Consider the following 24,645-nt stretch of genomic DNA (forward strand, 5'->3'; position numbering starts at 1 on the left):
ATGTATAAATATAGCCTGAAAGCTTGACTGCAAAGAGTATTATAGTTTCTTTGTAAAAAAAATCACCTAAACCATCCCGAAAATGGGTTTTTCACTGGAATAACCCGCTCAATGCACGTTTTTGTTACCCTCTATAAAAATATTCGAATGGAATTTAAATAAAAGAGTGCCACGTACAATTAACACAAACGTCCCAATCGACGACGAAGACATCGATGGCGACGAGAGACGCGGGCATTACGTTCCAAACCGTCTATGAAACCCGATGTGCAACCCCCGAGTAACGACGACGATGACGACTATGGTGTATGGTGGATGGAGGGACGGGGGGTATGGAGGGGGTTTGTCAAGGGGGGTAGAACTTGGCCGCGGGGGTTTCGAGGGCTCTACCGTCCGCTTTCGATTCATTGTACAATAATATGACGGAAATGTCAGTCAATTAATAAGCATACCGAAGCTGACTAATTTCCGCCTTTGTTCGTTCCACGGCCCGGCATGGATGAATAAGTGGCCATTATGCGGCTTTTATGATTGGTCAGATCCGTATCACGACAGCCGGTTCCGCTTTTATAAACCAGCGCGCGGCACGTCGAAACTTCTCTCTTGCGGCGAACCTTTTTAACCGCGTGCACGTGCCGAGAGCGGAATATATCGTTCTCTCTGCCCTCTCTCGTTTCTTCTCTTCTTTCTCTTAGTTTTTCTTTTCCTTCTCCTCCTCCTCCTCCTCCTCCTTCTTCTTCGTCTTGCTTCCTGTCTTTCTCTTGCTTTCGTTACCACCACACTCTCTCTGGCGATCTTAAACTTTGCTCTTTGCTTTAAATTTTCTTACGACGCTTCGTAGTTGATCTCTTCGTGATCGGTTTTGAAAGACGTCGATTCATTCGTCGAAGAAAGTTGTACGAAGAGAGCAAAGTTTTTCATATATCTTTATTTAAGAAGATGGTTTTTCGTAGAATTTCCACTTGGAGTATCTCGTAGAGACTTTGTTTAGAGAAGATGGTTCATGGTAGATCGTGACTAAACTGCGGATTTTTATACAATTCTACGTTTTTATCAACATAACTGAGGGAATGTAACCTGCATAGAGACTTGTTCGCCCATTAAATTATTGCAGCGAGTATTTCGCTTTGAATATTTTTTATCACGTGCATTTTGTACATTTTTGCAATTTTAAATTTCTCGTTAATGCATAAAACTCTGCAGTCTAGCTATAACGTTTACAGCATGAAATAAATTTCTGTTCACATTCCATTTCTTTCCATTGCGTTCATTAGACGTCATAATTAGATTAGTTACAGTGCACGGTTATAATAGCGTGAAAATGTTTTTTGAGATTCCGAAAACAATGTTAGATACGCGTTCTTTTACTATGGCAGAGACAGTAAGGGGATGATTCGACGCTCTCGTTGGCTCTTTAATTCGGCTAATCGCGCCACGACACGGTTCCGTTTCGTTTCGGCGAAATGCTTGGTCCGGAAGCGAACATTTAATTACCGTAAACAGAATAAACACGGGGACGCCGAGGGAAAAATCGGCCGGGCGGAAATGTTTGCTCGTCGACGAATTATTTTTTGCCGCAACGGCTTAATTTCCGCGAAGGTCAAGGGAGACAAAAAATGGTGTAATTGCTAGCCTGCACCCTTATTCCGCTCGTTCGTCGACGAAATAAACGAGGGTGGAAAAGCGGAAAAACGAGAGATAATCCCCTACCACGCGGTCAATCTTGTTATCGTTTGCGTTTCGGATGCAACGCCCCGGTGTAATTTACGTGTTTCATGAAATATGTAAAAGAATTTAATCAGAAATGAACATATCAATCTTGCTTTTTCTCCTAACATTAGGTTGCATTTTTCGCTAAATACATCGATACTTCTCGATAATAGATTAGTTAAGTTTGTTCTATATTTCTGTATTTTGCGCGACAAATTTGATGCCAAATTATGAATTTCTACGTTATATTTATTTTTTTTGTGTTAATTTCTATATTTTACGCGTCGGAGATCATTAACTATGTATCCTAAACTAAATCTATATCGTCGCTTACGAAACACTACCCCTTGAGTTGGACAAAACGACTTCTATGAATCCGGTCATTATAATATTTAATTATTTTCGTACAGTAATTATCGAGCCAGCTTCGTTTCCCACTAAAAAATCTACTAAATCGACTTTCCTCTCAAAGCCTGAAAAAAGAAAGGACCAACAGAGGCCAGCGCCTGAGAGAAGAACCGATAAAAATCTCCAAAGAATTTCTTGTCTGCCCCTGTCGTAGTACCACTATCCTCTTCCTCCCTTGAGGTGTTTTGCCGCGTCCTTGCCACCCTTGGCGAAAGGGTTGCGCGAGATGGCGGCTGCTGCTGCTCGGTTCTTGGAACGGTCAGGCAATTACGCGAACCCTCGAATGACGATGACGTCGCGTTATTCCGCTGACGCGGCTCGCCTATCTTGCGCCTCCGCTTATCTGCGAAAGGCGAGCTGGGTGGTGTATTGGTGTGGGCTGCGGCTGGCGAAGATATAAAAGGGGGAAAGGCGTGGCGGGGTGCAGCTGGTGCGCCACGTATCAGCCACCTATATCCTTGTCCGGCTTATATTGCCAGGGGGGATAATAGCACGGGGGCGCCGGAACGGTTTCATTACACGGCTTCCCGAGGGATAATATCCTCGGATATCTCGCTGGCCGTCCCCGCAGGCTTCAAATTCCGTACCAGCGACCCTCCGCCGTCAGCGCGTCACCACCGCTAACCCCCCTTCTTCCAGGAGACCCGCAACCCCTTCACGAAACGATGGAGGAAATTGTCGGCACGCCGAGGGGCCGGTTCGATTACGGAAAATGGCCGATCTCCATGATCCAACCAGTTTTCATTTTCTGCGTTTTCGTTAATATTTCATTTCAGTGAGATTCAGATGAACGTGAACATTTCGTGAGATAAGAGGTCGTCTAGAGGGGTAGTTGTAGTCGTAGATGGTATAGGTATATAGTTCTAGCGTGATTTAGGCGAAGGTAGGCGAACAGAAAGAATGATTTGGCTGGCTTTGGGGGTTAGTTTCTACTTAGCATTTAGTTGTAGCAGTGATTTGGGGATTTAGGTAATGATAGTTGACTGGGGAAAATTTGTTGAATCGTGTATCGTGGCTGGAGTTGTGGTTCTAATAGGATGTACGGAATTTCAGGATATCTTTTAATAGGATAGTTTAGAGGAGTAGGCATATTTAGTATTTAGTTCTAGTGAGATTTAGGCGAAGATAAGTGATAGAGGAAATTTTTAGAATTGCCTATAGGGTTAGTTATAGCGATTTATTTATAATGGAATTTAGGCGAATGGTGAGTGACAAAGAAAACTTCTTGTAGTTGTTTGGAGAATTAATTGGGACTAATATTTCTTTGTAGTGAAATTTAAATGAATGCCAGATAAAAGAAGAATTGTTTAGGGTTCGTTAGAGAGTTAATTATTAATATATGCAAAAATATGTGAAATATATATTACGCTCTTCGTAGGGCGAAACAAATTTGTTACGTAATTATATAAAGAAGGAGCACGTTGCATGAGAAATGAGAAAGTAAAATGAAATGTGAGAAAAGTTTCCCCCGTGGAAAATTTTGTTAATGAAATTATGAATATTTCCGCGCGAAATCGATATTGATAAATCTCGTTAAGGTGTTTGTTTTTTGCATTAAATTGGCGTTCATCGGGATCACGTATTCCAACGCGAGCTGAATATCGGATGCAGTTTTGAAATCGTGTGCACGCAATTAATTCCAACGAAATTGTCAAAACTGATTAACACTCGACTCCGATTACAAATTCACCAGAAATTACCGCGCCGCGCCAGCTCGCTGGTTAATAAAACATTACCAATAATTAAGCAGTTCGGAATTCACATTGATCAACCCCATAAATTGAAAAGGAGGAAAAAGAGGATGATGTTGCAAATACTATCTTTTTAAATTTGCTTTGGAATTTCCTATTATTTATGTCTTCTTCTGGTAGTAAAGCAAGTAATTTGCTTCTTTCTAAGAATTGAACGTTGATCATGTACTTTGTAATGAAATTGATAAATTAAGAGAAAGCTAAGTTGATCGGATTGACCGACAGCCTCGATTTAGATTAACTAATTAAAATCATTTTACAACTTACGTTTCGTCACGTTCAAATCTATTTTATTAGAACATTCCAATGAAAAAATCCTGCTTCTCCTTTTTTATTTCAAATTTCGAACTACCCTCTGTAAAGTACTTCATCCCTGCTTAATTCTCATATTCATCGTTCGAAATCAGCGAAACGGTTCATCGATAATCTCCCACAGTCATTCCACCCTGTCAATCCCCGAAACAACCCTTTCGCTCAATCCTGCCTCTACGATCAACAAAAAAACCTACATCTATATCCCCTGCACCAGAAAACAACAAAACAAAGATCAATCTATAGTACTCGAAACACGAGTCTAGCACAAAAGGAAGCACGTAAAAGCAAGGTATGTCAACCACTCGATCTAGCACCCTTCCTAATCGTGCCCATCGTTTCTAAGTCAGTTTACATTCGCTCAATAACTCATCTTTTTTTCTTTTTTCTTTTTCTTTTTTTTTATAGAACTTGTGTTCTCAATGGTATACTGGGCCGCAAAGTGTTTTCTATTCGAGGGTCGTCGTAATCTTTTTAATGGTGAAAGTTTTTAGCACTAATTAAAAACTAACTTGGAATTATATTCTGAGACTTATAATGAGAGACTTATATTCTCTTATGTATTTTCTTTGTCGTATTAAGAGAATTTTCATTCACAAAGGAGTTAAAGTTATTCGGTTATTATAGGGAAAAAGTCGTGACTCAGAAGGCACTATGTTGAAAAGAAATGAAAATGAAAAACTCTGTTCTACAATTTTTATTTTGTAACGTGTCTCTCTACCTTATGAAGAATATTTTTTTTATGGAACAAATGATGTACATTCTTGCAAAATTTTTCTCTTACGAAGAGATTGAAGGTTAGGTATTTCCTCATTATAGAAGAAGGTCGTGACTCAGGAAAAAATCATAGGACGCTCTATATTCAAATTACATAGAGTTAACAAGTTCTCTTCCGAGATATCTATTTCGAATGTGTTCTGTTCTCTTCGTTAAAAAAATGTATTTTTACGACGAACCGCGAGTTATATCCCTACTATGGATAAGGATCATGGCGCGAAAATCGTATTAAAAATACGAAAACGAAGAAAAAATGTATCGTAGCACGGTTTCTGTCGAAGTTGCCGAGTTCTCGCGGAACAAGAAATTAAATCAATCCCGCGAGGCAAACGGGGGGTCACAAAAGGCGAAAGAGTGGGCGGCGATAGAAACGAAACTCTTCGCTGGGCCTGGAAGAAGTCTCACGAGGTCGGCCGGTAAAAAGAGGAGCGAGTGGGAAAGAGAGGTGAAGAGAGGCCACTGTGCAAAAGCTTTTCCCCCGGCCTTTGGTCGGCGGCCTTTGATGATCCCATGCGCTAGTACAATACGCGATCGTGCTCGTGCGCATTGCGATTAGTGTTTTTAATGCGCACATTGTATAAAGAGAAGGGCCCCGTTTCCCGTATCAGATGCGAGGTGGCCCACCGAGGGACCAGTTATTAGGCCTCTGACAGGCCCATAATCCCGTCGGCTCTCCTAACGAAAAATATAATGCCCATTAGCGGAGATCTTTTCAGAGGGTTGCCGTGTGTGTGCCTGCCCTGGGATATTTTCTTTTGCCTCCTACTACTCAGTTCAATTCCCTTCTCCTTTGATCTCTGTCTTCTTCTTCTTCGTCTCTCTTTTTCTTTTTTTCTTATGCTCTATGGTAAACTAGTATTCGTCGTCTCGTTCCATTTTGCTACCCTTTGCCAGCTCTCGCTCCCTAGATCGAGTCTAGCTTTATAGCCGATGCGTGCCACTGGGTGCTACCGGAAAACGCGTGCTAAGCGTTTCGAATGGGATCACCTCCGAAACGACGCTAATCTGCGGCTGCGATCTCTTTCGGGCATGTTGGCACTCTTTGACTCGTGATACAGCTATGTACGAACACTTGGCGACGTGGGTTCTTGAAGTAACTGAAACGTTAACGTTAACGTTTAAGGACTTCCCTTTTAGGTACAGCGAAATAGTGGTTATTGCACTGTGGTATTCTAACTTTCTTATATTTAAGCTTGTATAAGGCTGCAACATCGTTGCACGTCGGTGAAACAACTTTAAACAAATTTTGCGGATCTCAATGTGCCACAGAAAAATATGTGATTTTATTATCTTTACATATATGTCTTTATATTTATAACTTTACGTCGATTTACGCGTTTATCAGTCGAAGTAAATTTTCATGATTTCTTTCTGATTGCCACATTAAAAGATACCTTTACGCATTTATTATGAGAATATTATTCGATTATGTCCAGTTATTGTTAACCAGTTAGTTATTGCGACTTCTTTGAAAAGCATGTGCCTAAATTTAATTAAGTTACATTTTATAAGCGACAGCATAATCCCAAAGCCATTCTGAGCCAAAGGATAATACAACACTCCTTTTCTATGAAATTACGATCAGTTTTATCTAGCTAATTGCATGATAGATTTCAAACAGTATGTCACGATACGTGTAAATATAGCTCAAATTTCTAATATGCTCGATACTTTCTCTGTTCCAGCCGAAGTGCAGAACCATAACGAGAAACTGAAAAAGCAAATCTACGAGGATATTTTACGTAAGTTAATCATGGTTAACCTAGTCGAAAATATGGTAACAGTTCGCGATGGAAAAAGGTTCTTTCGAAACGGATGTAAGGCATCGTCCATAGCTTCCAGCCTCTTGCTTCCATTGTGCAGGGCCGACAGCAAAAGAACGAAGAATATTACGTAACATATTCCGGCTCGTTCAACCATGAAAACCCCTGTCGGTTATTATATTTAATAGACCTAACTGATTTTGCAACATCTGCTTTTCCCGCGTCGGTACAACGCGAGGCCGGTTTTTGAAAAGCGAAAGCTCGACCCGCATTGATTATCTCGAAAGGAAACAGGAACTTGTTTCGTTCAGTTGTTAAAGCTGTATTGGACGACGCGCCGTGAAAATAGTTTCCACACCCTCGAATGATTCTCGAATGAAGTTTCGTTTCTGCCGTTTTGTTGTTCTTTTTAGACTAAAGCGGAAGAATTAAAGAAAAATGTGGAAAACGTTAGATCAAAGAATTTCAGGAATTTTTCAACGATTCTAAATGTTTCTGGCATGTGGGAGGAAGAATTGCTTTTTTTCAATTACGTATTAATAATGCGAACCAATATTAATTGGTTAATTCTGGAGCATTTGATTATCGAAGTATGTCCTTGATTTTCTGATAAAAGTAAGTTTACAGTCCAAATCATATGATTCGTGGAATAGTTATGATTAATTATATTTAACTATTTAATGTATACAGCAATTTTAATGGATAAAATAACGCGTGCTCGTAATCAAAATTGTTTAGATACAGTAGGTTCACATCGAGCGGTAACAAACGCAAGTACGATCGTCATCGAAAATTGCACGGAAACGTGGGACACAGGGTCGAATGATTTTATTGTTAAATTAGAATGTTAAGTGATGTTGATGCACGGCCCGACAGAGATGTAATGAATACCATACGCGGTTATTAATTCCGTCGATAATATGTAAAGCATATTAATGTTGCGAATCCGATTGTAGTTTCATTTCAATGACTACGAATGATAATGATGATCGTTAATTATGACACGAATTGCAAATCGAATGTCCTAAGGGGGCTTAGCAAGCACAAACGGATTGTCAATGCGTTCGTTTGATACCGTTTAATGCCTGCTAGCGCCGAAGTTGTCAAGAACAATCGCGCATTAACTACGCGATCCGAATATCAGTAATTGATTCCTCCAATAAAGATAAATCCCCTCTTGCGACCATTTCATAAAATATCTCCAAATATTTCTTCCGTATCGCTATTAAATTAAAATGCAAGCTTCTCAAAAGCCAAACTGACCGACTCCACTTTCTATAAAGTCTCCTATTTACGAGCCACGTATCTACGCGCGTGATTACTGTTCAAAAAACAGAGGATATTCCTCTACGAATTTATTTATCACAAAGACGTGACACAAATAATCGCAAATTCCAAATTAAATTTTCGAAAATGCTTGCGTTTTAATCTCTGCAGCTGATCAGCATAGTCTCCGAAAAGCTCGTACGTTCCATCAGAAACGTTTTCAACATTACGTTCGTCTCTACTAAATTCTCTAAATTCTCAGAGTAGGAACACTCGGTAGAAACAGAAAAAAAAAAAGGAAGAAAAAAAGAAAAACTATTCGCACTTTCACTGGTCGTACTCGTAGCCCGAGATACATCGAACACGCTCGGTACACGTATCAGGGGCGAGCTAGCGAGCGCGCAGGGTGCGTAGAAACGCGCGCTGGGGTGAGTAATGTCGGGAAATGCAGCTAACGAAGTTTACGAAGACACTTAACGGAATTACGCCCTCGCTAGCAATGGCCTCTGCGAGTGCTGCTTTCCCTCCGTGTGTCGGTGAATTCCCTTCTCTCATACTCTCTCTCTCTCTTCTTCCCTCTCTGTTTCTCTCCCTCTTGCCACCCTTCGTAGTCGTTTCCCTTTCTGGTGGCAGGGGATCCGTCGCGTTAATTACCGCGAGCGGAGGCAAGAAGCCGGGGAAAATCGCGGCGAGAGAGCGCATCATCGTCGTCCTCGGTGAATATAGTCCAGGAACAGGCGAGGCCTGGCTGGCTGGCTGGCTGGCTGACGAAAGGTCGTGGAAGGAAAAGCAGCTGCTAGAAAGCAGGGATGGGTGAGAGAGTGGCGTGGGTGGGCGACGTTGGGTGGGCTGAGGGTGACTCTCGGGGCGAAACGAGGGAGGTTGGCTCGGTTTTGCGTCGAAGAAGGGTGTTATTGACATGGTGGGTGTCGCGTCGTCGGCCATCTTGGCCTGCTGCACCCTCTCCTCCGCTCAGAGTCTCTCTCTGTACCGAGCTCGATCCCCCCATTTCCCGTCTACCTTTCGCACCCTAACCTCTTGCTCGCTCACACAACCCACGAACGAACGTTCCGTCTCGCTCGCGTCCAGGACATCCTTGTGTCCCCCTTGTGTCGAGTGACATTCGGGCTATACGCCCGGCCTAACCTGCCCGACAGACGCCCTGGGCCACCCTTTTCGACCAACCCCGGCGACGAGCTCCGTGGGTCCCGGGGGTTGCTTGTCGCCATGGCGACCGAACCCTCCTCGCCCAACCCCCGTCGACCAAACACCGGTTCCTGTCCCTCGGTACACACTTCCCTCTTCGTTTCTCGCTGTCTCTTTGCTTCCTCCTCGAACCATTTCCTCCACTACGATTTTTCGTTTTCTCCAAGGGGTAGTATTAGTGCTACAAGTTTGCTGTAGTATAGTGGTAGATCATCCGCGATTCTTCGAATTCTTGCGCCATACACTGTTCCACGTTGAAGCTCTCTTCGATCTCGTCTATTTTATGAACTTTCATTTTGTTCTGATTTCTAATGGTTTTTATAATATCACAGTGCTCTTTATAGTTTTCAAAGCTTTTCTTTCTTCGAGTAGGGACAGCATTAGCGTTAGTGGTAGTAGTTGACGTAGAATTCCTGCGTCATACACCTCATCGCTGATTACTCGTTTTTTCTATCTTCATCTATTTCCTGAGTTTTAATTTTCTTCTCCTTTCTAGTGATTTTCTTACTATTTGGCCGTTTTTCGGTCATTCGAATTTTTGCACCATTTCTAACTTTCCATTTTGTTCTTCTTTCTAATGGTTTTCTTAATATTGGATGGTTTTCCGTCGTTTTCCGATTTTTCCCTTCCTCCAAGCAGGGCTAACGACAGTAATCGACATATATACTGATAGATCATTCACGATTCTTCCTATTCTCCTCCTGTCCATCTTGTTCCTTCAAACTTATCCATTTTCTGAGTTTCAGTTTTCTGTTCTTCCATCTGATGGTTTTTCTGCGTTTTTCTTTCCGGCCGGTTTTTCATCCCTTTTTCTTTCCGTTCAACGTAATATCGACGTGGTTGCCAGGTTCTCTGTGTCTCATTTTCACTCGGAGCTAATGTTTTCTTGGTTCGAGGAAAAGTAATATCGCTGGGAGAAAAGTATTTCCAACGCTGAAAGTATTTCTTTGCCTCCCCGATCCCATCCCACTTTAATCCCAACGCTCTTCTCGCTACTTTTCCTTTTATTTATGTATTTGCTCGACCTATTTCTTCACTTTCCGCCAGTAACCGTATCTCGATCCGACTAAGGCAGGCATTTTTCTCCCCTGCGTATTTGCTTTGCCCTTAAGCATTCTCGATTAGAAACTTCGGCTCTTTTCTCATCTTTTCTTCGTTTCTTATTTTCTCGTCATTTTCTCAAAATAGTTTTGATATTCTTCGAGCGAAGTTGTTAGATCGCAACATACAAAGATGTCAATTTTTTAAACTCGAAATAAATATTTCTTTACTTTTCATTGAAGTAAAGTCATTTTCACTGATTGCTACAATCTAATGAAATATCGTTAATATTTTTAAGGCCGTCAATTTTCGAAAGATACTTTTGTTCTAAACTTTATCGAATCTCCGTAGATATACAGTTCCTTTCTTAAATACTAGATATTATTAAAAAATCGTTAGCAACTTGTTAGGACCTTTAAAATTACAATTTCGTTTAGAATCTCAAAGCATATAAAGAAAACCTCCTAATACAGCTACGATTTTGTCTCATACGTATCATTTTCATCTCACCATTCGTCTTTCGGTATTTGCATTATTGAATTTTCCGTTGTATTTGTCCCACGCGTTTAATAAATAATTCCACAAACTAGATTCGGATTCTTGGCAGACACCTCTGAATTTTTCATAACCGATTCGTCCACTTCTCATCGCAACTTCTCACATCGACTGATTTCTCAATGAGAAGTTTCAGCTGAACGATTTTTTTATTTAAATTTCTCATAAACTCTTATCGATAACCGTACGCTTACAAACGTACGCGTTTCTCGACGCAATGCAGATTAAGAATCTGGAACGTTCAAACGTGCATCTCATACGTTACAACGTAATGCACCCTCTTTTTCTCAATTTTTCCTCTTCCGTGTTCTCTTCATCCTTGCAAAGGCAACGCACAGAGGGATGAGGTCACTGGGTGGTTGTAGAAGCAGAAGCTCGTGCTAATAACGTTTCTGTACGACACGGGGGATGCTATCCCGGATGCCGCATTCTCGTCGACTCTTTGCCTGTTTTCTTCGCGGAACGAGGAGGCCTCGATCGCCAGCAACCCCCTTTGTTTGGCCGCCTCCACTCGCTAGGTCTTTTCTACGCCGTGAACTATTGCCGAGGATTACGATCGCGTCGCCCCTATTTGCCCAGGAATGTAATGATTCCACGTTGCTTTTATTCCGCCAAAGAAATGGCGTATATTCAACCACCATTCGCGTAGCTTCCATTGCTGCAATTTTAATTCTTTCTGGCTTTACGTGGAAAGACAGACAATTGATGTTCCATTTCATTCATTTCCTTACAATTTAGTCTTCTGTACTATGAATTAATTTTAGTACGTCAACAGGTGAAAATGTAATAAAATTGGCTCTTTTAACATCTTTTTATTTAGACATAATATGATCGAGATTCTTAAATAGCGGAATTCAAAATAATACTTTTCGTTATGAAATATTAATTGGTACGTAGGTAGGATATCGTTTTTGCGTTACAACTTAGAGTAGCTGGTTTTTTTTTTTTTTTTAGTATCGTTGCTGTTGTTGTCGCCGTTAATTTTGTGACGTGGTAAAATTTTAAAGGATTGCCATGACTAATTATCTCATAATTTTTCAAACTACAATTTCTCAATTTTAAATAGCAAATATTAAGAAGGCTTTCCCGTTGTTTTATTGTTTCATAAATTTCTGTTTCATTCTCGACTGTGCGAATAATTCTATGGCACACTGTAGATAGATTATTCATTACTGAATTATGAACAGCTTTTGAAATGGCCACACAGAATCAATAGATAAACTGAAAAAGGCTATTGTTTCATTCGCTATTGATAATTCAGGGGTTGTTTTAAGGTTCTCCATCTATCTATATCGTACAATAATTGTTTCCAAGAATCAAAGAGAAAATTTACGAAAGAAGAAACAAAAGATAGAGTAGTTTAGTAAGATTCTATACGAACAGAAGAGGACGAAGGATAATAAGAGGATCTGAAAGAAAACGTTCTTTTATTCCATATTGATAATCTGGAAATAGTTTCGTAATTATTTTCCATTTAGATACGTATTGATGAAGGAAAAGGAGAAAAACAAAGAATGTCACAAAATGGTTTTATTTGAAAAATTAATTTTGAATATCGTAGTCTACCAGAAAAGGAATAAGATTCAGTGAATTCGACTGCACTGTTCATAAAATGAAGTTTACATACTTACAATTAGTCGTCATAAAAAAAAGAATGATTAATAAAACGAACTCTAATATGATTTATAAAATATTTTTATCCGTATTTTGTTCGAGTACAGAGTGAACATTTCCTGTTTTTAACCAGTACCTACACCAAATCTTTAATGCTGTCTTATGCAGAAATTTCGAAGCATCATAATCGTCGTAATTTGATAGTTTTGCAATTCTCATAAACGAAATGTGTCACAGTTATAAAACTGTGAAAATCACGAAAAATCGACATTCCTCGTTTTCCCTTGCTCCTCGTATAGAGTTAGATAGAAAAATAAATGGACGGGCAGTAAGAATAGATATCAATGAAAATACCAATATCAATTAATTATTATAATATTTAGTAATATATAATAAATAAAACTTAAATAAAATTACGTATGTCAAATACATACAATAAATTCAAAGCGTCGCACAACGTTGAAGATTGATTCTATTTACTTGCATTCATTCGGAATTCTAATTTGTTCTAACTGCATTCGAATCACAGGCGAATAATTAAGCGAAAGAAGAAAGAAAAAAAGAGAAAAATCTCGCGAATTAATCAACGAGCTGGCGTCGACCCCATTCGGGCGCAGCATCGCAGAAACGTTCGCATTGAAATTGCCGCGTTTTCGCGATGCACCCGCTGCGCGAGCGAATTGCGAAACGATCCGGCGACACAATGCCGGCGCCGATGTGCGCGACATATGGACACGATGCACCCGTAAACTACGGCGAATCGTTTAAATTCCCGTAATCCCTTTGTCGACGGCCACGGCATCGCAGAATTTCTAATCCATCCCCAGCGGTACAATGGCCACGATCGATTCCTCTTTCTTTCTTTCTTTTTTCCTCTCTTTTTCGTTTATCGCCTGCCGACAAGAACAAAGAAAGGAGAAGGAAAGAATCGTTTCGAGCTATTGCGTTTTGAAAAATCAAAGATAAGAAACAATTCGTTGCCCTAGTTCGTGACTGTCTTAACTTCATTTTTAAAAAAGAATCCAATTCACCGATCCACATACGTTTCGTATTATAAAGAATACATGTAGGGAAGAGTCGTAACAATACTTAATTAACTGCACTATAGATAGAGAATTAAATGAATACTATAATCCTGAGCAACAATTTATTTCGGCCAAATAGTAAGTCAAACGTCATCTACCAAGAATCTCGATCTCAAAATATCTGTTTTTGAATGTATTTTTTTTTTCCCCTTTAATCTTAGTCTAAAATATCGATCAAACACTGTCTCCCCTATTCGGTCCCGAAGAAAAGAATAAAAAGGATTCTTGCTTAAAAAAGAAGAGATCGCCTCGACAGAACCGATAATTGGGATCCCGGATCGCGGCTTCTTCCGGTGTTCTTAACGCGATATTCCAGCCGGGCGGGGAAAAACGAGCAAGAAAAATACGAGGTGAACCTTGGAGAGGAACGGCGGTTTCTCTCATCGAAGAGGACTTAGAGTATTTGTTGTCGACGACAGACGAGGAAGAAAACGAGAAAGGGCGGAATGGCAGGGGGTTGGGGTAGTGGAAGAAAGTCGAGGACCAATTAATTCGTGGCTGCGGCTTGATTTAGCAAATCGTTGCTAATTGGTTGGATTGCGGTGCCTCGCGAAACTTTATGGCGAGCCGAGACAAAAGCCATATCGATAGAGACCGAAATCCCCCCGCTAATAATCTCTAATTCTCTGGACAACTTCGGACAAAAGGAAGGCCGGGGTAAGGCTGCTCCAACTTTCGATAAATTCGTTTACGATATTACAATGCCAATCATATTTTAATTTATCCCCTCGTATTCCTCGTTTTTCTTTCTTTTTGCGCAAAAATGTGTTGATATATTTAACCCTTCCTGTGTCGATTAATCGACAACGTGCTGCCATAATTGAGACAAAAATAGAAAAAAATACGGATATTTTGATGCATAGTGTTTAAGAAAACGTTTCGTTTCTAAGAAGCAAAAATTCAGATCTTTTTCAGGAGAGATAGTTTCGAAGGAAGTTTGCTACGAACTCAGTAACAAAGTAGTTACGCACTAATTTTGAAAAATGGTTATTTACCCCTTGTTGTTTAATGTCGCTACGTTTCTTGACCCATTATATTTTTCTACCGTTAAAAAGTATCTCTTGTTCGAACAAAATGGAGAAACATATCATTAGCATGCGTGTTCTCGTTTCAATTTTACGTTCGACATCTTTCGAAATGTTATGAAATTAGAACATATTTTTCGTTTCTTTAAATGAGAGAAAAATTGACGTAGAAGAATTCGCGTTAAATTCACGATCCACAGATCGCGGTCAGGGCTAATATTCCTCGCGTATCATTCTTTTCATCACTCTACATACACGTTCATGTTCAAGTATACTTGATAAATTTTCAAACTAGACTTTCTCGAAAATTAAACTTTAAACGAACAAATTTTATTCCATATTTCGTTCTTATTTTTCCATAAAGAATCACTTCGTACCTATTTGTGTATGTTATTCGACCACACCCTGTATATTCCAATATTCTCTCCAAGTAGCGATTATGCTTACGATAACCGATATTAATTATTCTCCGCAGCAAATCGTACGAACGATCCACAGACTAGAATCGAAGAATCGACCGCTTTATGCTCGCGGAATCAACTGTTTATTTATTCGCGATATACGTGAACGAGTATGCGCGAGATACGGAGCGAGTGATCGACGTGAAACGAGTTCATTCATACTGGCCACGATGAATGGGAATGAAATACGCAACGGGACACGACACCGTATTGTTCCTCTTGGATTTTCTTCTTTTCCATTTTTTCTGTTTCTTCCTTCTCGGCCAGAATTATTCGCAAAGATAAGAAGCGGCACAGTGGACGATTCATTTGGGGGGCTCTCAATAGCGCGCGATATCATCGAACGCATCTTGACCTCGATTTCGTTCCAAACAAAGGTCGTTCTCCGCGATTAAATATCAATTAAATCCTCCTCGATCAATGAAAAATACGAGCGCATATTTCTGCGTTCGATTTTCATTTTTAACACAGTCATACTGTTTTTATGGTCAATGTTTTGTTCGATAATTTTAATTCAGGAAGAAGAGAGGATGAATCGAATGAAAGAGTAGCGCGATACTTTAACGAATCGGCGAATGGAAATGAGAGCCAATGGTTAATTGGTATAATTGCTTGCCGGAGGAAGCTCGGTTTACGCGCCGTATAATAAATTTCAAAATATCGCCACGGTGATACGAATTAACTCGTGTGGACCGAGAATCAAATTAATTGCTGGATTCGAGCGGTCTCGTTGACATTTTCGCGCGCCAAACTGATGATCTTCGAATGCAACACTTTTCTCGCGTATCGCTTTTCGACGAGGTTAATTTCAATTTGAATTTGTACATCGTATAATTAAGTACAGCGAGTAACTTTGATATTCGAATACCGCACAGTTTTTATTATCTCATATTGTAATTTCGTTCACCATCAGCAAAATTGTTTCAATCCATTTACGCAATGAGTTACATCAACTGTAGTTCAATTTATCTTGTTAGAATAATTTATTGGAGCTTTTAGCGACCAGTATTTTTTATTTATACCGAAAATGTAAACTTTTAGCGGTTACACTGACCACGCGTAAGCAGCTAAATTTATTTAATTAAAACAGTTTAATAGTACAAGGTAGTAAAGTGTAATTGTTAAATTTATTTATTTTATTTAGAAATTTACGCTTCTAGCAATCATACTGCCACCCATAAGTATTAATACTTATGCTGTGTCTAACCAGAAGTCGAATGCTTTCTGTTACTTTTGTGATCTATTTTTATTTTATTTTATAAACTTGTTTTATAACTGCGAATGTTTGAGAAAAATTCGTATTTTTATAGATACAATTCTAAAGTTTTTTTGCGAACTCATTTACATGCATTTTGCATACATCGTTTGATAAGATAGTGTCGTGAAACTATTGCTATTTGTGGATCTATGGATCGTTTGTTGGAGTAGGTTAACGTTCGCGTTCTACTTTACAGAGAATGTAACAGAAACTTTGTGATGATACTTTAAAACAAACGAAAAATGGAACATCTCAACGAGAAGGTTCTTAAAGTAGGTCCTTGGGGCAAGTTGAGATTATTCTCCCTCAACACGGAATCCTGCACGAAATCGATGGTTCAAACATGACTGATAATTTATATCGAAACTGTACATTTGTATCAAACCAAAAAGAAAAGAGATACAAAATCTTAATGAAAGATTTTATAAAATCCAGCCACGTTATAGTTTACTTGTCGAAAGCGATGATCAAAGAAATCACAAGTGAAGAAAATTAATCAAATATCCATATCATATTCGAAACTCGTACAAGTAGATACATCGAGTAAATCAAATTCGATCTACTGCACTCGAAACGATCGAAGAAATCACAGAAGTCGAGAGATTCGAAATTGCGCTCTATTCTATTAATTTTAGCAGATCACACTGTTTGTAAGTCGTAAGTTAACGAACAAAAATATTTCCTTTGTTTCTTTTTTCTATTTACTTCAATTTTTCTATTCCATTAAAGTTCTCTCGATGATAAACCTATACGAGATGTAAATCGCTCCGACGATTTTGCACAGAAAAATAAAGAGGTGACTCGTGAATGGAGGGTTAATCGCGTATTAGTAAAATCGTGGAAGTGGATATCGAATAAATCGAATTCGATTCAATCGAGCGCAGAAAAGGTGTTCGACTTTCCATTTTCGTCGTTGAGGAACGGCTCGATGGGCGAAACGAGGGATGCAGAGGGGAAGGGTGGTTTTGATCGTCGATAGGAGGCACGGTCGCGGCTGGCTGATTGTCGAAGGGGGTGAGAAGAGAGAGGCTAAGACAGGAAGAAGCGGGACGGGGCCAATCAGAGCGGGGACTTTGAGGGTGTCGTTGCCTGGCAACGAAACACACCCCAACACCCGAGGGGAGAAAACCCCGAGGGGTATCATCCAGCGATACAGTCGACGCCGAAAGTTATCGCACCCCTGAGAGACGCCCCCTTTAACGTCGCCATCGAATTACGCCCTCGACGTCCGGACACTTGCGGGTTGTTGCGTTCGTGCCAGCCAAAAGGGATCGATGGAGACGTCGAGGACACGCTTCCACCTCGAATTCGTTCGAAAATGGTTGTTCGTTAAGCCGGAATTTTCGATAGGATAGTCGATATCGGCTGGAATTGCTTACGAAGGCATAAACTGAGAAATTATTAATTATTTACACTATACATGGTATCGTCCCGTTTATGCCAAAGCCATAAATTTCCGCTTAAAGAAATGGGTTTTGAATATTCTTTTCTTATTCTTATTGTTAACTATTTGTTCATAGCTATAGGATGTTAGCTATAAATGTACTAACCCTTTAAACACTGCTGTCGTCAAGAAGGGTTATTAATAGCGTTTGAATGAAGTTCGAGAAAATTGTTGACAAATTTGTTTTATGCATTACTTTACTATGTGAATAATTGGAATTTTGTGTTCACCCTGTAGATTCTTTTTTCTACGGAATAAATATTTGTATTTGTACGTAAGTGGTTCTCCAAAATAGGCTTACTTATTCATATTGGTATTTAACTTTTCATTTTTCTGCGTTTGAGGTGAATCATTTATGAAAATGTACTTTAAAGAATTACAAAAGTAGGTGTTATACGTATATGAATTATTAATTATTTACACTACGGTGTACGTATTATAGTTTGATTTTATTATATTAATTCTTTAAATCTCCTTTTTGTTCAACAAATATTTTCATCTTCATAGGTCTTTTTGTATATCACGTTGAAACTTAGGATTTTTCCTTTCTTATACAGATACTAAATACTGACGGAGACATCGCGTGGAGAAAATTTATATTATCTGAATTATTGTTTTATTTTTTTGTATCAACTTTTTAAACCTTCCTTTTGTTCGTCAAATATTTTCATCTTCATAGATCGTTTTGTGTATCATGTTGAAACTTAGGATTTTCTCCTTCATATGCGGATATTGAATATTGAATATTGGTGGAGACATCGCTTCGAGGAAATGGTTCGACGTGGAATTCGTTAGAAGATGATAGTTTCGTAATTAAAATGTGTATTTTTTAACTTTTATGTATTTAATGTGGAAACGACACACTTTTTACATTTCATTCTAAATATTTGTTATTTTAAATCTCCAAGAAGAATTTTCGTGAGAAGCGATAAAATAAAATCAGATACTTTATGATCGTCCTAAATTAATAAATAATCTTATCACACAATGTTACAAAACGTTTATGTAGAAACTCACGAAGAATCATTAAAATAATGTCGATAAATATTCATAATAATACCACCTCCAAAAGAGAATCTTCGTATCCTATCGATATCGGTTCAACCATCCACAAATATAATCTTAATATACAGTCTAAAGACAATCTAAAATATATTATGCACACGAAATATCGATATAAAAATAAAATGTCATCGATATTACAAAACGTGCTTATATAAAGACGATGTCAACGAACACAAAAATAACGTCGAACGTACCGCCCCATCTACATCGGTAGAAATTCATCCACCTGCTGCTCGAATCTTATCAACGTCAAATATCATCCATCACAGTACCGCGTCCTCAATCACGAAATGGCTTCACCTCGCATTCCTCCTCGTCAAACATCATGTCAAATATCATTCATCAAACTACCCCATCTGCATCGAGAAATGGATTTACCTCTCGAAAATCTTCGAATACCCCGTGAAGGACCTCTACCAGTGATCTTCGTACGCGTTCGTCGAAATCCGCTTACGAATAAACATCCATTTCATTGGCTTTTCACTGTCATTTCACCATCATTTCTATTTTTCTGACTCGAAGCAAACCGAGGCACGCGAAAGGATTAAAACCGCCCCTTCTCCATCTTCTTCGGCCCCATCTGTGCGTTTCCTTCGAGTAGCTTGGCCCCTTTTGTCGACATCCAGCGAGAGGGTGGATTAAACCACCCCTATTGATCCCGCTCAATGGATTCCCTGCCCTTTCACCTGCCACCGATCCCGCTGTTTTGACATTCCTCTCGCTCGTCTCCTCGTCTCGTTTTCACAGGCATTAATAGAACAGAACGAGCGAAAACGAGAGGAAAGATGATCTCTCTCTCTCTCTCTCTCCCTGTCTGTATTGCGGAGAAGAGATCCTTTTCAACGGCGAGGAACTTCCTAAATAAGCGTAATCCTTTTCAGTTAGTCGAGCGCGCCCCTTAGAAATCGCTCGCATCGAGGATGCGCCCGGGGATCATGCGAATTCGATGAAAGATTCCTGTCCCTTTTCCGACGTTTCGCCCCTTGGCCTCGTTTTTATTTTCTTTTTTTTCTTCTTTTTCTTCTTCTTCTTCTTCTTCTTTCTACTCTCCGTTTCTTTTTGTTCTTTGTGATCTGAAAATGAATCGGCGGATTTTTGCTTATTTCTTATTCGGCTTCCTCATTGTGTATAAATGGCGCGGGACTTGGAATGTATAAGGGAAGGGGTTGAAAAGGGCTGAGATATAGTGGATACAGATTCGAGAGCTACTTTTTATTATACGAGATTAGGAAATTTCTTGAGAATGTGATATTTTTTATTGCAGCTGCTTTTTCTGCTCTTTGCGATCCACGTACGAATCGGCGAATTTTTGCTTATTTCGCATTCGGCTTTTTTTATTGTGCACAGGATCTTGGAATATATTACTATGAACGACCGGGAAGAAATATTCCAAGTTTTCAAGAAATCTTCAGGGAAAAATTCGTAATTTCTTTAATAATCTTTGCGTAGGATTTCTTTTCATAAAAATTTTAATATACAACGAAAGACATGAGAGAAAGGGTTGAAGAAGATCGAGATGTAGCGCATATAGATTTCAAATTTGCAAGCTTTTCCAATGGAATGACATTTGTTGTTATATAGCGTTTTATTGTATTTTATTATACTTCGCATCTTTGCTTATCTTCGTATTTTTATCGTATATAAATAAACGAATTCAAAGTGTATAAGAAGACGCAGGGATTGAAACAACATTAGATTAAGGAGGATATAGATCTGATAGATCCTTTTTAAATTTCTTATAATAATTTTAGTAAATTCTTTAATAAACGAAATGGAACAAAGCTTTTAAAAATGGAAAGAGAATTTATATTTAATTTGTATTCTTTTGTATTATCATATTTTTGGACGCAAGGGGTGGAAGAAAGATTTTTATTCGAAAAACACACATATTTTGAAAGTAGTTCTGTGGTGAATATAAAATTAGAAAATTTCTTATGTTTGATTGCTATTACGATTCTACGTTACTGGAAGGTTTTGAGTTAATAATACGAGTTCTTCGGTTGATAACGGATAAATTATAAAAGGGATGGTTGCAGAGGAAAGATACTTACTGAAGAAAAGAATTATTGACATACCTTTTCTCTCGTCAAAGAATCTCAAGTATAATTTCTTGAACTCAATGACGGTAAAGGGCAGATTTAAATATTTTTATCAAGCGGAATTTGTTTCAGAGGACTGCAAATCAACGACGTCGCGCGAAAACAATGGAGAAGACCTTCCTGAAAGCTCGAATACAAAATGTATGGATTATTGCGAGGACTATGACGAGGAGGAAGATCTCAGGAACTCGTATGAAGAATTGTGAGAATTATTCCAACTTCGTAACCAAATTTTTCAATTTATTTTTGTCCGTATGAATGTATAATATCGTTTTAGAAAGAAGATAAAGATATCAAAAATATTCTACGGTACGCGAACGCACAAGCAAATCGAACAGGTTGTAAGGGAATTAAAGAAAACTTCGTACAGACACAAAAAGTAAGAGAAAGTTTTTCAGTAGCTTACATTGGAAGGAAATTTCTAATTTGATTGCTCTTCCTTTTTCTTCTTTTTTTTAGAATGACTATTTTGAGCAGTAGAGAGCGCACTTGCATCCAAGAGACTACGAAAAATAAAACTGAGCTCTGCAACGACCTGTTGGACATTCAAAATGTTTGTTTTCACCCAGATCCTGAAAATTAATCGACTTTCTGATTGTTCGTGGAATTTTTTGAAACTACTTCCAACGCTTTGACTCTATTCTAATTTTGTAAAAAGAATCTTCGTGAACAAATTCCAAGTTCTAATTTTCGAAGAAACGTTCCAATGTTTCAAGAAAAGGAAATCTCCGTGGAAAAATTCCAACTTCCTAAATTCCAAAGTTTCCAAAATTTCTTCGATAATCTTTCCAAACAATTTCTTTGCGTAAAAATGTTCTCCAGACGAACTCCTACATTTTGTTCCCAACTTCGAAGGCGAATTTTCCAATGTAGTTAAAAATCCAAAAAATTCTTATAGCGCAAAGGCTGTCCGTTTTACAACGAATCTAACAAAAAGATCATTGCAACGTTTCGCGGGGCGAAAAGTCGAGGTTTGGACGATATATGGGACATCGAAGACTTGGTAGCGATCGGAAGAAACGAAGAACTGTGTCCATATTTCGCCGCCAGAAATTTAATGGATCACGCGGACATTATTTTCTGCCCTTATAACTACATCGTGGATCCCGATATTCGTGAAAGTGTGAGTCTATTTATTGAAATAATACGTGCAAAATATTCTATTGAAGTTTCATACAATATTTTATAATTTATTCAGATGCAACTCAATGTGGCCGGCCATGTGATTATTCTGGACGAAGCTCATAATATAGAAGACATCTGCAGAGAAGCTGCAAGCGTTAGTTTTCGCGAGGATCATCTTACAGCCGTTGCGACTGAATGTGAATCTCTTATGAAACAAAGAGCTCCAGATTCCGAGATTTATGGAACTCTTCAAACGTATTCCCTCAAGCTGGTGAATTTTCTGAAAATCACGGGCGTCGATAAAATCGTAAGCCTTTTGTTAATTACTCAAGAAATTATTTATACAATAAAATTACACGATCGCTTGATTATAATATCAAAATACGTATGGTATATCTAGCACTTCAATCCAGTTTTCAATTCAAGATATACCTTGTTATGTATTTTCTTATGGCATCTAATTAATTTAATTGAAATTCCATAATTATTTAGTATTTAGTTCATGTTTAGTTAATCTGATTTCTAATTATTTAATACTAGACAAATTTAATCTATTAATTCTATTACCCCATTAATTTTATCCCGATTATGTCATTATTATAAAATTGTAAAATTATTGTTTCGAACAGTTAAATATTTTCTAAAGATCTTCCTCTAACATTGCAATATAGTAAATTCTGTTAATAGGGCTATAACAGCGACAATCTTTCAAGTCCGTACTGGACCGGTGCAGAGCTGTTAGAATTATTTAACATGAACGGTTTAAACGAAACCATGTATACTAATTTCCTGGGAGCGTGCAACGCAGCAATTGCAGATTCGAATAAAGCGAAAGAGGAGAGTAGAACAACTCAGAAAGTGTTAAAGCCGATCATTTCACCAGCTACCAAGAGATTAATTGAACAACTAATGTTCACTGTACGGATGATCACTTCTAGCGAATACATGAATGACTTTAGGGCCTGTGTAACAGAAACCACAGTAAATGATTTCAAATACGTAAGTTTAAAATTGAAAATTCGTTTTTTACAATTGCGTCTGATTAAAGAAAATTAAATAAATTTACAAGGCACATATGAATTATTTTTTCAAGTTATGAATGAAAAAAATTATTTGAAACAGAAGAATTCTCTAAGACGATTATTTTAAAAAATTTTGATATGATATTATATTTAGGATATTACATTTTATTTCCAATGACATTATATTTAGGATTCAGGAATCATTCGAAAGTTATTTTTTCCAATGTTAAATAAAAATATGATAAATTTACTTTTTTAAGATCTACAAATTCTTTATATTCTCTTATTTTGAAATATTTCAGATCCGATTAATTTAATAGAATTTGAAATCTCTGTTCCCCTAAAAAAGATTGTATTTAAAAGAAAATCACAGAATTTCTGATTTCTTCCCAAAATCGCAGGCCACTGAGAATACATGGTTGTCATCGAAAGTGTGTACACAGCGTGTACGAACCTTGAAACTACTGTGCATGAATCCGGGTGTGACCTTTGCACCGCTTGCTCGACAAGCGCGCTCTATAATCCTCGCGTCCGGTACCCTGAGTCCGACTGCGTCGTTCCAAGGCGAATTGGGAACGTCATTTGCACACGTGCTCAACACCGGCCACGTGATACCCAAGGAACAAGTTTACGCTATGTGCATACCTCGAGGACCGAATGAAGTTAAACTAAGGGCGAATTATCAATCTGTGAACAGCTGGGCTTTTCAAGTATGTTATGCATATATATTTCCTTCTTTATAATTTGAATAACAAAATTATACATTTTCTCTTGAGAATAGTTTAACGTATTCGCTATTGCATACTAAAAATTCGACCTTTCAAGTATAATGTCGCTTTCTTTACAATTTTATTTAATTTTTGATAAAATTTCTAATTTCTCTTTATATAATAATTCAGCACATTTAATACTACTAAAACTCTATTATTAGGGATTGCATATAAAATGGCTTTTTTAGTCGTTGTGTTACTAAATTGGAAATCTTTATTACTTCAAAGTATTGTCCTGTTCTATTTGAGCTGATATATAGTTGATATATGATTTTTTTCCAGGATGAACTAGGTGCAGTATTGTTGGATGTTTGTGAGTCAGTGCCACATGGAATCCTTTGCTTCTTCTCATCCTATAACGTAATGCACACACAAATACAGAGGTGGAAAAATAATTCCATTTGGATGAAAATCAACGATGTGAAGCAAGTCTTCATAGAACCACGCCATGGTGATGATCTTAAAGATATCATGTATGAATATCGTCAAGTGATAGAGCAGACATCTACTGAACGAAGAGGAAAAATCACTGGAGCTTTATTTCTGGCTGTCTTCAGAGGAAAAGTAGCAGAAGGGATTGATTTTAAGGATAATGAAGCACGTTGTGTCATTACTGTAAGTTTCTATCACTTTTTAGTAGAATTGAAAAGAGAAAATCATGACCAAATTTACAATATTGTTGTTTAGGTTGGAATACCATATGCAGTAAGAAAAGATCCTGTGATTGATATGAAACTGAATTACAATGATACGAACGTTAAGAAAGGATTGTTGAAGGGTTCAGAGTGGTACAATATACAAGCTTTTAGGGCATTGAATCAAGCTTTAGGTCGTTGCTTGAGACATATTAACGATTGGGGAGCTGTATTGCTAGTCGATGAAAGGTTG

The 24,645-nt window shown here is 38.3% G+C and overlaps 1 protein-coding gene across 2 annotated transcripts in view; it reads left to right on the forward strand.

Annotated features, from left to right (window-relative positions):
- Positions 1 to 24,645, forward strand: part of LOC132913880 (Fanconi anemia group J protein homolog) — a 167,893-nt gene that overhangs the window by 142,547 nt on the left and 701 nt on the right. For both annotated transcript variants that reach the window (XM_060972504.1, XM_060972503.1), the window contains 10 exons: positions 6,644 to 6,700; positions 20,913 to 21,042; positions 21,118 to 21,219; positions 21,300 to 21,393; positions 21,739 to 21,963; positions 22,039 to 22,272; positions 22,653 to 22,964; positions 23,389 to 23,697; positions 24,040 to 24,372; positions 24,445 to 24,641. In XM_060972504.1, coding sequence (XP_060828487.1) covers positions 6,644 to 6,700; positions 20,913 to 21,042; positions 21,118 to 21,219; positions 21,300 to 21,393; positions 21,739 to 21,963; positions 22,039 to 22,272; positions 22,653 to 22,964; positions 23,389 to 23,697; positions 24,040 to 24,372; positions 24,445 to 24,641 — 1,993 coding nt within the window. The remainder of the gene's footprint in view (positions 1 to 6,643; positions 6,701 to 20,912; positions 21,043 to 21,117; positions 21,220 to 21,299; positions 21,394 to 21,738; positions 21,964 to 22,038; positions 22,273 to 22,652; positions 22,965 to 23,388; positions 23,698 to 24,039; positions 24,373 to 24,444; positions 24,642 to 24,645) is intronic.

This window comes from Bombus pascuorum, chromosome 14 (assembly GCF_905332965.1).
Source record: "Bombus pascuorum chromosome 14, iyBomPasc1.1, whole genome shotgun sequence".
Taxonomy (NCBI): Eukaryota; Metazoa; Arthropoda; class Insecta; order Hymenoptera; family Apidae; genus Bombus; species Bombus pascuorum.